This window comes from Mytilus californianus, unplaced genomic scaffold, assembly GCF_021869535.1.
Source record: "Mytilus californianus isolate M0D057914Y unplaced genomic scaffold, xbMytCali1.0.p SCAF_7, whole genome shotgun sequence".
In the NCBI taxonomy this organism is placed as follows: Eukaryota; Metazoa; Mollusca; class Bivalvia; order Mytilida; family Mytilidae; genus Mytilus; species Mytilus californianus.
The window spans coordinates 3,447,736-3,465,025 of NW_026262723.1; the positions used below are offsets into that span (position 1 = coordinate 3,447,736).

Below are 17,290 nucleotides of genomic sequence, written 5' to 3' on the forward strand. Positions count from 1 at the left end.
ACCAACTAATTTTCGCGACTTTCACGATTTCAAAAATAACGCGAATATATATCGTCGTGAATATGTTAAACTTCCATCTTCCCTTACATAAATACATCAAGAAAAATTAGGAAATAGTGAAAATAAATCTCTGGGAAGTCTGGTAGAAATGGTTAAACACAAAATAAAGTATCAGCGAAAATATGTTGGTTTACAGTATATATGCATTTGCCAAATTGTATTCTTTTCTATTGCAGGTGATAAAAATGGACACAAGTATATCAACTACAGAGACAGTAAACTAACGAGACTACTTAAAGATGCATTAGGTGGAAACTGTAAAACTGTGATGATAGCCCATATTAGTCCAGCCTCATCACAGTTTGAGGAGTCTAGAAATACACTAGTGTATGCAGATCGAGCAAAACACATCAAGACAAAGGCAAGTAGTATACATTAATCTATGATCTGCATGGACCAAGGAGTCTAGAAACACATTTAGACACAGGGGGAAAAAATAATGGAGATATAAATAAAAGAAGATGTGGGATATACATAATGATACAGTACCCAATGAAACAAAGAACCAAAAGACACAGAGAACAACATATGGATTTAAACTAGCAGAATCATATTTATTGTATGAAAAACAGTTATTTTAATACAAAATCAATATGAAATAAATTAGAACATTCTTTAAATAGCACCTCAACTGATAGATGAACAACTATATATTGAGTTTCAATATATAATCAATAGTATTAATTTCCAACAATGGTTAACTCGTTCAATATAAAACCAGAACCAATAGTAAAATTAATTTTGATATTTTCAGCTGATCAGGGCTGAAATTGAGGTCCTGCATTTTTATTGTCTGCAATATGTAAAGAATTATATTCAAGTCTGGATACATTTTACTATAGTTTAATTTACTGTCTATGGGAGATAACTCCAAAAATTTAATGAATTATTACTGAAGTGGAAAATCAATGTTGTTATTTTTATGCTATAATTGAGAAAACTTTAAAATGAAACAGCACCATATCTGTGTTCTATCAAGTTTTGTAGCAGCTCACACATACAAAATAAAATACATCTTTTTTTATGCTTTCTTGAAGTAAGTTATAATCTGACAGCTGATTATGTAATCAAATGATACAAAACTGAAACTCCATTGCTTTTATTATAGACTTACTAGAATATTTTTAAACTAGACACTAGATCTCACCTATAGGTTGGTACCTGTTTCAGAATCTTTAATTTTACTTCTAAATGTTTGACTTGTATGGGCGTATCATTAGTAATCTTATAACTGTACATTTAAATAATTGAAATGAGAAAGAAAATGCAACATTCTATTTATGTTTGTTTACCTTACAGGTCAGAAGAAATGTGACTGACGTATCATATCATATAGCCCAGTACACAAACATTATCCAGGAATTACGGGAGGAGATTCAACGACTGAGAGTTAAACTGAATGATAAGACCACTTCTGTCAGCCTCCATGGAGGATCTTCTATACAGGCTGTACAAGGTACAAACATATAGTGACCACTAGCAATTTTTATTTCGAAATTTGTTTTAAGTTGGTTTCGGGATGGTATCCAACAACAAATTTTACCACAATTATACATTTGTTATTATATTAAAAAAATTTTAATTTGTTAATTTGACCGCTATGCTATGAAGCAGTGGAAAGAACCAAATCCCCTTGAACTTTTGTGTATTTAACAGAAATATTGGAGTATTTTTAAATTGCAAACAGTTAATATATATCGTCCCTTCAGGACAACAAGCCTCATGCCGGAGACTGACCTAAATTACAAAAAGAAAGGAGCATCTTCATTTTAACTTACTCAATATTCCCGCATTTAAATTTGTCATTACTGCAGTTAAATTACTGAAGGAATAAATTAATGTCTTTATCAATTTGTACATACATATGCATATCTATGACATTTTATATGGATCCAGTGTAAATCTAAATATTTATGATAAATCCTGTTTTTCTTCACAGCACAAGTATTAGAAGCAAAGAGAAACTTAGACAAAGAAGAACTAAACAAACTGAAGGAACAACTTTTAATATCATTTAAAGATCAAATGGAATTGAGGTAATAAGGCTTCACTGTGTAAATAATAATGGTTGATCTTGCTTTCCATAATGTTGTCATGAATAAGGACTACTGTGCATCCATTTATTTTTATGGGTTTCAATTTTTATGGAGTGAGGAAAGATAGTATTTTTGTGGATATTTGATTTCGTGGTTTTACAAAAGTCAGCATACACACTTATAGAAAATTTGTATTTCGTGGAACATTTGAATTGGTGGGTCACCTGTACCCACAAAATCATCACAAATTAGTATCCAATAAGTAATAATGAATCCACAGTACTTGTAAATCCTCAACAAATTATACAAAAACCTTTTGTTGTAAATCTTGCAACCACATATAGAAATACAGACAAGGTCAATATTTTTAGCTGTTGGTTTTATAATCAGCTTTCTATCACCATAGTGATGTGATCTTAAGCAACCAATAATCGTTCAATTTAACTAACCATACATCTAGTGATTTTATATGGTCAACAATATCACAAAAATAACATAATGCTGTTAAAACTACCATTGTTCAGCAAATATAAAAATAAGAATTTGTGGTATGGTTGTAAAGGAGACAACTTTCCACCAGAGATAGAATGACATAGAGGCTAACAACTATAGGTCACCATATGGCCTTCAACAATGAGCAAAACCATACCACATAGCCAGTTATAAAGGGCCCCGAAATGACAAATGTAAAAAAAAGGCTTTGTATAGACAGAAAAATAAAAAAAAGAACTTTTTGTAATTGTACTGCCTTAACACTCTCAGCTTTCAGAAAGAACATTTTTAACAATGAATGTATAGAAAATTCTAACGATTGTTATAGTACTAAGCAAGGCGCTGTATTTATAATGACTTGTGATATTTACTATTATAGGAAAAGTTTGATGGAACTGAACAATGCCACTATGGAGATTAGCTTGGAGACAAATCGTAATCAGATGATCATTACTGAGTGAGTGGATTTATCTGTTCCTGAAGGTCAATTTGCGTCCAGGTCATTAGTGTCCTGTACACATAGAAATCTTTTGACATAGGTTTTGTGGAAAATATTTTACTAAATTGAATATTTACTGTACTGTAAATTGAATAAATTTTGCTAGCAAAGGGTTACAGGTCATCTTTTTAAAAAGTTTTTTAAGGTTAGAATATCATAACTTCATAATTATAAAGTTATGCACCTTAATTCAGTGTTAATATGAAATTGCAAAGGTTTGGAAAAAATATTGTCAGGCATTGCATTATTTAGTTTAAACTGAATCAGAGTACTGGGAAAATCTAAAACTTCAAAATATTATTATACCCCCTTACACAGTTTTGGGGTGTAAAGGTCTCACCCTAACCATCTTAACCTCTGTCTGTCCATGTGCCTTGTAAGCGCAAATCCTCATAACTGGCTTGATGGATATTGATGGAACTTTATAAAATTGTAGAAAACTACCTGATGATATGCCTTAAAGGAAAATAATATCAGTCCCTTATGTTAAAGGGGAGATAACAGAAACCACTTATTTACTTCAAAATTGCAATATGTGATAATAGTATTGTGGGGCAGGAGTAGGACCTTTTGTGATTATTAGATTTATTGTATTTTAGATGGCAAGCAGAGAGAGCAAAGTCATCATTACGGAAAGAAGGTGGTGATATGGCAGGTTTGTTTATTATAGGAATTTAAAAGGGGAAGGGGAGGGGGAGGGGGAGGGGGTGGGGGGGGGTGGAGGGGGATACATTATGCTTGACCTTGTTATTTGATTTTAAAGAAAAAACCTAAAGAAGGTTATGAATTGCTGTGAAATTTTAAATCAAGAAATGATAGAAAAAATGTAATTTAGCAACTTATGTAGATTTTTTCCCCATATTTTTGTCAGTTCAACCAACATTAGAACTATTCTATAAAAATGAATGTGGAATAGTAGAAAGTGAACTTTGACATTGGTTGTGGGTCATTTGTGTTTGTATGTCCATTTGATGCATGCAAAGTCATTTCGAGAAAGTACGTTAGTTGAGGGGGTGGATAAGAATCCATTTCCCCCCTCTCCCAAACATTTTAATCAAATAGCCCATAAGAAGAACTGGAATATTACCATGTTACAAACATTAATCTGAATTTTGTTTATAACTAAAAAACAAGATCAAACTTTGTATCTTAAAAACAATTTCAAATTTTTTCAATCTTAAGTGAAATGAAGTTGTGAGGAAGATATTATAAGCCGATAAATAAGTAGTTACATTGATTTTAATTTAAAAATTTAAAGAATTGCTCTAGGCTAAAACCACTTTGATTATTCCAGGACAAATGTCTAAATCTATGGAACTGGCTGGTATAGGATCAGATGAGATAGTTGAGCCAGAGGAAGTTAAAATTGCAAGGGATGAGATCAAAGTTTTGCATGATGAAAAATACAGAACAGAGAAAATCAGAAGCACAGTGTATAAAGAACTTGAACAGGCTAAATCAAAAACAAGAAAACTAGAAGAGGTTAGTAGCAGTTATTTCCCTTGGCACAGTTTCATGACATTCTGAATTGTTTTCCTTTATGGAAGAGTTGGGGCTTTTTTGTAATGAAATTTAACATTTTTAACATTTTACCATAAAAACAACAGCTTCCATGCAGAATCATTGCTTTATATATATCAAGGTATGTTTATAGATATAGGAAGATGTGGTATGAGTGCCAATAAGACAACTCTCCATCCAAGTTACAATTTATAAAAGTAAACCATTATAGGTCAATGTTTAGTCTTTAAAAAAAATTAAAAAATAACTATGGATACACATAAAAAAGATGAAGTGAAGAGAAACATTGTTTTATAAAGATAACCAAACTTTTAGTTGTTTGTGCCATTGGGTTGCTGTCTGATTGATATACTGTAAATTCAGAAATTATTGCGTGCATTTATTGCAATTTTTGAAGAAAGAACAAAAAATGCGAGTTCTAATTATTGCGATTTCAGGAAAATCTGCGAACACTTATATGTATCAGAGATCAGAATGCGAGTTCTTATTATTGTGATTATCACCCAATTGCATTATTTGCAATAATAAAAACCTTGCAATAGTTTCTGCATTTATAGTATATCCCATATCTCCTTTTATTCATAGTAATTTCTACAGTAGTTTTCAGAAAATCCGATCACTTTTGCATTGAAAATGTCTGTTATTGGCTTGTAATAATGAAAACATTGATATATTTGTTAATATTTTCCTTAATTTATCGACAGACTGTACCTCAGAGAATCAGCGACGAAGACCAGACAGAGATCGTTATGTTGATGTGTAAGGTACATGAACTGGAAATAGAAAATACAGAAGGACAGTCTGCCTGTCTGATCAGGGACTTCCAAATCAAGAAGAAAGATATGGTTATTGTAAGGTTTCGTCAACACAGAACTCTCTGTGATGAAATCATAAGGAAACAGAAAATTTTATTAGAAGGTATAGCTTTGAATTGTAATAGATTAATTTATTTGTTGATAAACAGGTGCGTTAGACATCTGATGCATATTTTGCTAAAATGAAAGTATCATTTTCATGAGAGAATGGCTTTAAGCAGACAGTAGATGTGTAACACATGAATTTTATGGGAAATTCTCTGCTTTTGTCATTGAGATGTACTTGTTTGAAAAACTCGTATTTATGGTGGAAAGGCGATTTTAAAAGATATGATCAGAAATGAATGAGGGCTAAGCACTACGAACAATGTTTCAGAGGAAACAGACTTTTAAAAGTTCAGAATTCTTTGAAAAATATTTAAGAGAAACCAGACTTTGAAAATTTCAGAACTCTCTAATTGTGTAAAAGAAGACATCTGATATCAGTCTGATATACTGTTAAGTTGCTTATTTTGGTTTTAAATTTTTTAAATATAACAATTTCTATAGTTAGGTATTATTGATTTTCTTCTTTTAAATTCTAATCTTCCTCAAAAGATCAAATTTTCGTGAGGAAACATTTTTATGATTTTATCTTAATTGTAAAATAGAATTTGAAAAAAAAACCCTCTCTAAAAGTTCTGATTATACAAATTTTTTTTTCTGCTACAGAGAACAATATACCATTGACAAGAGATTTAGAAGAACTGATGGAATTATATAAGTTAGAGAAAGAAGATCGTATGTTGTTCAGTGAGGAGACGCTGTTGAATTTGACTCCAGAATACAGAAGCAAGGTAAGATGATTTCTAGTAGTTATTGATTGATTGCTGTTTTATTTTTTGTTCAGCCGCAAATATTAAAGAAAGATTAAGGTTTATAGACTTTTTATGCCCCACCTATGATAGTAGAGAGGCATTATGTTTTTCGGTCTGTGCGTCCGTTCATCCGTTCTTTTGTTCGTTTATTCGTCCGTCTGTCTGCTTGTTCGTCCATCCGTCTCGCTTCTGGTTAAAGTTTTTGGTCAAGGTAGTTTTTAAAGGAAGTTGAAGTCCAATCAACTTGAAACTTATTACACATGTTCCCTATGATATGTTCTTTCTAATTATAATGCCAAATTAGAGTTTTGACCCTAATTTCACGGTCCACTGAACATAGAAAATGATAGTGCGAGTGGGGCATCCGTGTACTATGGACACATTCTTGTTAATTTTTAATAAAGGAAAGTTAATATGCTGACAAAAATAACATTTTTGTAAAACCCATTATAACTTGAGAATTGCTGACCATTGAGATGAAAGATGTGAAAGAATATAGAAAATCATCTGTGAAAATTGCAATTTTTAGAAGAAGAAAAAATGTGTATGAAATTTTTTTTCCTCCTTTTATTGAGGAGAATGATTTTTAAATTATCAAATTAACACTTTAAAAAGATCAAGTGTATAGTTGAACATTATTGTATATGTAGTATATCACTACTTAATCTAGGTACCCTCAGTGGCTAGTACACGACTGTATGGTGATGGAGAGACAGATCATATGAGTGCTTTAACAGAAGAGGAGGATCAGAGAAGAGGAAAGAAAAGGTTAGTATGAATATAAAAAGAAAATCTGATGTATAAATCTGTTAGTCTACTAAATGCTGACTGGTAATTGTGAAACAAATTATATTTGTACTTTAGTAGAAAAGAAGTCAGAAAAGGAGAAATTCTTTTAAAATAAAAGGAAAACAATGCTACTGTTTGTCTATTAAATGCTGTGGATATTTGTTCTGTGAAACTTTCACTTTCCAATTCTATGGTAATATTTAAAGGTGGTGTCGGGTACATATAATTAAGATAAGTTGGTGAATAAATATCTATGACACAGCACCCAACAATAAAACAAATCCAAAATTACTTTAAGAGGTCAATATATGGTCATGATAGACAAAGATCTTATTTAATGTTTGATTCCCATGTTTGTTTATACAAATATGTATTGTGACTTTTGATTTTGAACACAAGTTTTTAATAAATGAGGTCTTCTCCAAACAGAATACTACTTATTCAAGCTATAAATCTCTTCAAGTCTGGACAAATTTTGAATGAATTTACCAAGGATTATTGGAATATCTAGTTAATTAACAAATGGAAAATAGATGATAAAAAAAAAGCCTTTTACAATTTGTTTTGTCTCTCAATCTTCACATAACACAGACAATGCAACACTTACTGTACTTTTCTTTTCTTTTCAGTGCAAAAAGTGATGACAAGCTCTTCTCACAGAGTGCTCAGGCAAGAAGGATAAAAGAAGGAACTTTATCTGGAATTTGGAGAAATAATTCCAATATGAGTGGTCCTGAAGACCGTTCTCTATCACCAACTCCTAGAATTACCCCTGGAGAAAAAACAGATAGGACTGTTATTGCAACTGGTACTAGAAACATTGCTGCTTTGGCAGCCAAAAAAAGGACGATTATTGAACAAAAATATGGTGACACAAAGTCATTATATAGACCTAACAGTGAAAAAGACTTAACGAACGATGGTTATTTATCTCAAAATATGTTAGCTAAACATAACAAGAAATACACAGAAACAACTTTACCAATGATTAAAGATCCAAGTGATGACAACTTATCACATGGTACTAAAAATAGTTCTTTTTCTGATAGTACACTTCCACCTATTAGACAAGGTCAGAAGAATTCACTTCAGAGAGAGGCTGATCTAAAGAAAAACAGAAGAACCCGCGGAAATGAACTGGGGTACTCACAGCAGGTACAGATATATAGATTTATTGTATACTGATTTTTTTGGTTAAAATGATTATGAATTATTTCTCTAATTTTGTATGCATTTGAATCCATTCTGAACATTAATAAAATCAAGCATTATTTCATTATTCTCAATTTGCATACATCCAGTATTTTTTGTTTAAATTTCAGTTTTTTTAACTTTAATATGCATAATTTATTTAAAGAAGGATTTATTGATAGAGTAGAAACAATGTCAGGAATTCATTCCAGTTAAAACCAACTTTATTTCTAGATGCCTGGTATTACTATTACTACTAAGGGTGTGTTTGAATGTACTTGACTACACATTACTATTACTACTAAGGGGGTGTTTGAATGTCCTTGACTACCCATTACTATTACTACTAAGGGTGTGTTTGAATGTCCTTGACTACCCATTACTATTACTACTAAGGGTGTGTTTGAATGTCCTTGACTACCCATTACTATTACTACTAAGGGGGTGTTTGAATGTCCTTGACTACCCATTACTATTACTACTAAGGGTGTGTTGTGTGTTTGAATGTACTTGACTACCCATTACTATTACTACTAAGGGTGTGTTTGAATGTCCTTGACTACCCATTACTATTACTACTAAGGGTGTGTTTGAATGTCCTTGACTACCCATTACTATTACAACTAAGGGGGTGTTTGAATGTCCTTGACTACCCATTACTATTACTACTAAGGGGGTGTTTGAATGTCCTTGACTACCCATTACTATTACTACTAAGGGTGTGTTTGAATGTACTTGACTACCCATTACTATTACTACTAAGGGGGTGTTTGAATGTCCTTGACTACCCATTACTATTACTACTAAGGGTGTGTTGTGTGTTTGAATGTACTTGACTACCCATTACTATTACTACTAAGGGGGTGTTTGAATGTCCTTGACTACACATTACTATTACTACTAAGGGTGTGTTTGAATGTACTTGACTACCCATTACTATTACTACTAAGGGTGTGTTTGAATGTACTTGACTACCCATTACTATTACTACTAAGGGGGTGTTTGAATGTACTTGACTACCCATGATTGTTGTTTTGTGCAGTAGGCTGAATTGGTTGAGGGATTGTTGTTTTCTGAATACCCAGGTGACGGTGAGTGGCCCAGGCCATTCATTAGGAGGCGGTACCTGGGACTTTTACCCTCCTATGCTATTGACAAGTGCCGCCTAAATGTAGGAATTTTTATATAAGGTATTCATTGAATAAATTGAAAAGTACCACCTACAAACGAGGAAGGTACCAGTCAACATGAAAGATAATGAAACCCCTCCAGGTCCAACATTTCCACTGATAAAAAGAGAATATGTTGAATAGGGACAAAAATGTTGCCTTGCAACAGGTCACCTACAGACTCCTAACTGGGTTGATGCAAGGATTGTTTCATGTGCATAGAGTGTGGCATTCTCCCTACACAGTCTGCTGTACACTAAATTGTATCATATAGAAAGAAATACTAACAAGTATCTTACAAAACAATTATTATAAGATTAAATAAACTAAATTGAAACTAGATTTTAGACTTCATCCTAATATGAAGAATTTTATTTACAGTTTGGACGGTCAAGACGACTGAGTGAGAAAAGCAATGTTAATACTGCACGCACAGGTATGTAATTTATTGAAATTGGAAACTGAGAGAATTTTAAGCATTATTCTGGTTAAGCCTTGGGTATACTAGCCAAAACAAATCTTATTATTTTCTAATGTAATACATAGATAAATTATTATATATTGATTGAGTACAGTTTCAAACATCTTTACTTTCCTGTCTTGATAAACACATTAAGGATGGAATATAGATAATTTTAGTACTATATTTTTTGTCGTGTCTTTGTTGATTCACTAAAAATGAAACTTCAAATAAACAGTTTTATTCAGATTTTAAATTTTGGAGTCTGAAGATGTTCTAAAGGTGCTAAAGTTCATCTTTGCATAGAATCTATGACGGCTAGATAATTTTTGTGATTGTATATGATGTTTCGTACTCTGTACTTGTAAATAAATTTGGATCTACAATGTAATACATTCAGAATAAGATGCAAGTTGTTTTACCCATTAAAACAAATGATAACATGGTTAAGAGGCTGCATATTTATTACTATTATAGATGGTATTGTAAATGATTAACTTTGTTTAGCCTAGTTTTTGCAAATTATTAATGTGTCACTGGAAGAATTGTAAATTTTACAACTTTGATAATAGGCCAAAGTTCAGATATTGAACAATGGGGACATCCTACCCTGACCCCAGCATGTAAGGGGTTATTTCCAGAGTTGGCAAAGTCAACTGAAGGTGAGATCAGAGTTTAGAAGTTAGCTATAGATGACAGACACATGTAAAGCACTTTCACAAAGGAGAACATGGATTGTTGCCAGTGATCACTTAGTAAGGGCAGATAATCACTTGGTGTTATTTGTTTTCAAAAAAATTGTTGTTGGAAGAATCTAGTTTTAACATCATTTTTCCTCATGCCAATACTTATAATTTCAGAAAAGGGAATTTGTTAATAAATAAAATAAATATGTTTGAATTTTAAATTCATATAATTTTTTTTATGATAGAATAAGTTGTAATAGTACCAACCTTCTTATGTGTCTTTCAATAATTAGAATTTAGAAAAAAATATGGGTTATTTAGTTATGCAACACAATGTTTTGATTGGTGCATAGTTTATAAGTACTGGGTAGAGGGTGATAGTTTATTGTATTTGCACTTTTGGCTTTAGTCAATTTATTGTGTAGTTGTGGATGTTGGACTTTGACATACAAATTATTCACTTTTTTCCCCCAATTCAATCAAGGACAAATATTTTTTTCCCACTTAAATAAGAATACTAAATACTTAATTAGATGTTTTTAGGCAGTTGTTTTAATCTGAAAGACAAGTGTGAATTCTTCAGCATAAAGATTAAACCCTTATTCTTAACCAACATTAAATGTTAAAATAAATTTCATTAAATAGGACACAACTTTCTTTTAATTAAATTTATCCTGGTTTTAGATTTATTAGGTAATCTGAAAAATGTGTGAAAAATGATGGAATTGATAAAACTCTTTGATTTTTTATAATGTTGCCATTTTTCTGTTACTAGGAGATAGAGACCTGGTATCACCTGTAGGGTACAGAAACAAAACGAAGAGACAGGGATACAGAGGTAAGCTGTCAAGTAGGAGAACAGGGATGGAAGGTTCTAATAATTTCAGTCATTGTCATAATCATCATTGTTATAAATATATTATTTGTCTTACTATGGAGTAGTTTAATGCTTAAAAAAATAAGAGAATGGAAACGAAAAATTCAGCAATTTTTCCATTTGTAAAGGGGCATAACTCTAGAATGGTAAAATTGACGCCACCAAAATTCAAACTTGATCTGTGTTTTGTGGTAATAAGCATTGTGTATAAGTTTCATAACATTTGGTTGAGGCAAACCAAAGTTAGAGAACGGAAATGAAAAATTCAGCAATTTTTTCCATTTGTAAAGGGACATAACTCTAGAACGGTAAAAGTGACGCCACCAATATTCAAACTTGATCTGTGTTTTGTGGTAATAAGCATTGTGTATAAGTTTCATAACATTTGGTTGAGGCAAACCAAAGTTAGAGAACGGAAATGAAAAATTCAGCAATTTTTTCCATTTGTAAAGGGACATAACTCTAGAACGGTAAAAGTGACGCCACCAATATTCAAACTTGATCTGTGTTTTGTGGTAATAAGCATTGTGTATAAGTTTCATAACATTTGGTTATTTTGGGACATACGTACAGAAGGACAAGGGTAAAACTTAATGCCCTTCACTACGGCGGGGGCATAAAAACTGATAGCAAAGGTTTAACATCCATACACTGTTCCCCATTTAATACACAGTACACCAATCCCAATTACACCATATACTATTGAGTATTCCCCATTACACAGTACACCAATCCCAATTACACCATATACTATTGAGTATTCCCCATTTAATACACAGTACACCAATCCCAATTACACCATATACTATTGAATATTCCCCATTACACCATACACATTTTATTGAACTGTAAACCACTCAATGACATGTCTATCATAGATACAACATTTTGACATCTGTACAGTAGAAGTATGATCACCATATCTTGAAAGCAAATAATATGTAAACATTCTCTCTCCATCTTTTTATTATCAAATTTAAATATGATGATTTTGGCTATACTTTTTATGTCCCTTTTTGTCATATAGCTTCTCATATATTCAGGTATTTATACATTCTAGGATTGCCGCAATATAGCCGTTTTGTGCTGATGCAGCATAAAGCAATCACCTTTCAATAAATATACATCATTGGCTTTCAAATGTTTTTTAAAATTTCAAATGTTTGGGATCGAGCTTTTTGAATTCAAAGGTCACTGATTTGTCTTTTGAACATTTGAAGAGGAAAGTCGTGTCTGATGTAAAAAATTTAATCCTGGTATCTATAATGAGTTTATTGTAAAGGTATTAAAATCCAGAAAAGCTGTTCTGCTGCACCAAATTTATAAAGTGTTATTTGTATATAATTTCCTGCATTGAATCAACTCTTTGAAGATTTTTATTCTATAGTTACAAAAAAAAGGAATATGTTCAATGATATCTTCTATGTTTATTTAGGGGCCTTGGTGGCCGAGTGGTCTTAAGTAGTTACTACTGTAATCACTAGCCAGTCAACACTGAGGTTGTGAGTTCGAACCCCGCTTCCTGCGGGTGCACTCGACCAATAAAAACTGGCCGCCACGAAATAGCCCAAAAGCGGTGCTTATAAGTGGCGTTAAAACACCAAAAATCAAAAAATCAAATCTATGTTTATTCATAGTACTTCAAGAAAATATGAAGCACATTTATAATTTTAAAGCAGAAATTTATATTACTGTTTTTTTATTTTATAGATTCTTCCAATGCAAGTACTCCTAAAAGGAAATCAAAATCAAAGAAAAATGTTCCCACAATCCCAGCATATAGACAAGGGGACATAACCATCACTGGATTTGCTGTACCAAGATAAAGGGAGATAACTCTTGCCAAACAAGTTGAAGAATTACTGCTGTTGTGCTGAACCCTGCTCATCAATGTAACAATTCATACAATTTAAGTTATAGACATGCATTTAATAAATACTTCTGGATTATTTGGTAGCTTGCGGAATCAAATATATGTCCAAAGAAATTTGTAAAAATTGAATATTTTTATATTTAAGTTTAACTACACAAAAACATAAAACAGCATAGTTTGTACCTGTTGAAAGTGAGAGATGTTCTTCATTTTAATCATGATAAGAATTTGTGATCATAAGATTAATAGTGGTTCTTAATTATTTGGCAGTTTATATTTTAAATTGCAGAAAAGTTGTTTTTTAACCTGCTAAAGGTATGCTTATAGAGAAGTAATTATCGATTGAATCTTATGGTTGCAACTTTTCAAGTAACTTTTATTCATATGAAGATAATGTCTAATATAATAATTGCTGTATGTAAATTATCATTATGAGTCATTTTGTCATATGAGAAAAGCAATGCAAAAATACTCTCATGTGGTCAATTCTCTAATATAACCACAATGCATCATGATGTATTTGTATTTTCTGTACTGTTACATTTTATCAGTCTTTTCTGTTATTGTTACATTGTATGAGTCTTTGCTGTTACTTTGTGATATGCAGCATTTTGTATATGTTCTTTAAGTGTCAACTCCATTACTTCTATAAGTGCTAGATAGTATTTTGTATGACAAAGGTTACTTTGTAAAAAGTAATTAGTTATTGTAATTTTTGTATTATTTTCATATTTTTTTTAATGTAATTGATTTTTTTTTTATTGTTTTAAAAATTATTTTGTCTGTAATTCTTGCATTGTTAATTCCAACACCTAAGGCTGCACATTGAGCTTGACTTGAAAGCGTTTTGTTTTCTTTAGAAGTTCTGCACCCGTTTTTAACAGAGAAATTGGCTGTACTACAATTTATATATATGTTGCACTAATTACAATTGTTTGTCAGTTCTGTTACATTAAGTAAGAACAGATATATGTTGCATTTGAAATTTTTGTTTCGTTCACTCTTCAAATGCACATATTTCCCTGTGAAGAAACATGACGAGGTGATTACATAAAATCTAGCAACATGGTGACATACACAAAAGGCTTAATGAAAATATGCAAGACTTTATGTTCATAAGGTGATGGTTGCACTGACCTTTTTTTGGAAATTCAGGATTGAGCCATTTTGTGGGAATTGGGAAAAAGCCAGTTAAATCGTCAGGAAATCTGGAATTCAGTATGTAATTGTATGGTGATGCAGGAAGACACATTATTTTCACAAGAATTCTAGATTGGGCATTTATTTTCTTTGGATGAGACCACCTCTTTTGGATGAGACCACCTCTTTTGGATGAGACCACCTCTTTTGGATGAGACCACCTCTTATACCCCTTCTTCATAAGGCAGTATGGATTACAAAATACAACATTTTCACATAAGAATGATGTTTACTTTTATTTGAAAATGTATTACTTTACAATCCTCGTAGAATTTTCTTAGAGAACTTGCATATTTTATCAATGAAAGGTGACCATATCATCTATAAGTTTAACTTTTCAGTGTAAAGAAGACATTCTTGTACATGTAATACTCATCTGCTGTCTCGAATATACCAACTTGTAAATATGCTTTGATTCCATCTTTGCTAGGTTTTCCCTGTTTCTTCCATAATCAGATTCCTAAAGTTTGCTTCCATAATTCTTAATTTCTGTGTTATGTGTTAAAAATTGAATGATATTGTTTAACTATGTAAAAATGCGATCTGTGATACAATTTATCTGTGGGTATACATCTTTTACAAATAATAGTTATGATGTTGAGGCCTTCCTTAAATTAGGTCTTTGTTGAATGTAAGAGGTTGAAAATAATTGTACTAATTAGGAATGGTGGGATGTAGGTCTTTATAATGATTAAAATACTATGCATTCATAAATTTTGTATCACCAACTCTACCAATTTTATTGGAATAAGGAAAAATTGTATTTGCATGTCAACTTATTCCATAGTTTTTTTTAAATTCTACATTCAAGTCTATATAAAATTTGTATTTTGGGGAACACTAAAATTTTCATGGCCCATCTAAACCAGAAATATCTCTGAACAATGATGTGTTTACAGTTCTTTTTATCAAATTTGGTCTACTATATATGACCGAATAAAATATTTAACACCAGTGATTGTATTACAAGAAAAGCAGAAGGAAACATTTTGAACCTCTGAGACGGAATATTCAACAAAGAATAATTTATGGAAAGATGTATTGAGGATTCAACTTAATTTATGCATATCAATTTTCATGATTTAAATTCTTATAAACCTTGATTCTGTTTAATCTTGTTGGCAGATGAACAAAATATTGACAGGAAATGCCATCCTGCTTAATATCAGGCAATTATAAAATTATGGCAGAAACTAAAACGCGGTGTTAATTTACATTAACCTAAATACAGCTTATGTACCTATTAAATCAGTGAAAATTGATATACAACATTTTATGATGAATTGACAGTTGCCTATTGTTTGTACATCTAGTCCTTTGTTTTAGTTATTTATTAGTTTTTACATTGTTACATTGTTACATTGTAGTTTTGTTTTTCTACATACTAGGTGATATTAGTTTTGTAAATTGTCTCATATTTTCAATATAAATTTGTACTGAAATTACCCCCCCCCCCCCCCCCCTACACACACACCCAACAACCTACCTGATGATATTCTTTCCATGATTTGGTATTGTTGATGTGTAAAAAGGTGAAAACTTCCTGAATCTGCAGTTAAATTTGTAATGTGACTCATTGTGTATGTGTGTGTGTAAATATACAAATCTACAATTTGTTATCTTTTCAAGATTTTGAAAACAAATTCCACTATTTTTGCAATTCCGACCAATTGATGATGAAATAGTTTTTGAAACATTGTAAAATTTCAATTTAAAAAACTATTCCAGGTTGTCTTTGTTTAGGGCTGTTCCAGAACAAAATAGTGGTGTTAGAGGCACTTCTGTCACCCCTGCTGCCCCAAATGTAATTTTAGAAGTTTTATTTGACTCTAAAAAATGCGTTCAAAAAGTGCAACCACCCATGAAATTTTAATTACAGCCCCTCTGTACTCTGTAACACCCCCTCCCACACTCACATACACACAATTAATTATGAAGCAGCCCTTACTTCAAAAGAAACATTATAACTTCCAATTTTTGGAGAGATATTTTCATACATGTCTTGTTTATTATGTTTTACTGTAAATTTCACAAGTTGATTTAAACTTTGATGGAAATATTTAATTATGTTGATTACTTTACAAGATATCTTGTTAATGTTTTGCTGATATATATACATATATATTGAAAATGACATTATATTTAATAAAATATAAATTTGAAAACAAATTTGGTTTTCTTGTAATGGAAAATAAAAATATGGTGTATTAATTATGACATAAAATCCCTACAGTTTACAAAACCCAATACAAAAGAAAGGAATGTTACAGCAATAACATTCTACCATAGACTAATTGTCCCTTGCGTGTTGTGCTGCGGGGGGATATGATTATGGTATATGTCCGTCCATCTGTCAGAAACACATCAATCATGTCAATACTCAGAGAATGTTTCACAAAAAGCCCAAATATTTGGTAGGATTGTTTGCCATCATGTGTAGTTGGTCATTTTGAATCCAAACATTTTTAAATTTTTGGACACAATAGCGCCTTATGAACACAACTTCTCTGAGAATGTTTTACAGAAACCTCTCATATTTGGTAGGATTGGATGCCATCATGTGTAGTTGCCCATATTATACTGTTATTTTTATACAACCATTTTAATGAAGTATGTGACTTTGACTATCTTTTGGAGTATTGTAATAGTGTAACCTTGTAAATGCAACTCCTCAGAGACCATTTGACAGAAAGGTCTAGTACTTGGTACATGTAGGATTGTTAGCCATCATGTGTTAAGTTGACCATATTGTACCACCATCTTGA

At 31.6% G+C, this 17,290-nt stretch overlaps 1 protein-coding gene across 2 annotated transcripts in view; it reads left to right on the plus strand.

The window, feature by feature from the left end:
• The window catches only part of LOC127710073 (kinesin-like protein KIF19), a 48,400-nt gene extending 31,706 nt beyond the window's left edge, over positions 1-16,694 (plus strand). The window contains exons 8-21 of one of the 2 annotated variants that reach the window (XM_052215804.1): positions 237-421; positions 1,360-1,516; positions 2,000-2,096; positions 2,968-3,045; positions 3,687-3,742; positions 4,382-4,569; positions 5,313-5,526; positions 6,135-6,259; positions 6,951-7,048; positions 7,699-8,224; positions 9,811-9,865; positions 10,462-10,551; positions 11,351-11,413; positions 13,163-16,694. In XM_052215804.1, coding sequence (XP_052071764.1) covers positions 237-421; positions 1,360-1,516; positions 2,000-2,096; positions 2,968-3,045; positions 3,687-3,742; positions 4,382-4,569; positions 5,313-5,526; positions 6,135-6,259; positions 6,951-7,048; positions 7,699-8,224; positions 9,811-9,865; positions 10,462-10,551; positions 11,351-11,413; positions 13,163-13,278 — 2,048 coding nt within the window. In that variant the 3' untranslated portion in view covers positions 13,279-16,694. The remainder of the gene's footprint in view (positions 1-236; positions 422-1,359; positions 1,517-1,999; positions 2,097-2,967; positions 3,046-3,686; positions 3,743-4,381; positions 4,570-5,312; positions 5,527-6,134; positions 6,260-6,950; positions 7,049-7,698; positions 8,225-9,810; positions 9,866-10,461; positions 10,552-11,350; positions 11,414-13,162) is intronic. The other variant, XM_052215805.1, reaches the window with a different exon arrangement.
• The last annotated feature ends 596 nt before the right edge of the window (positions 16,695-17,290 follow it).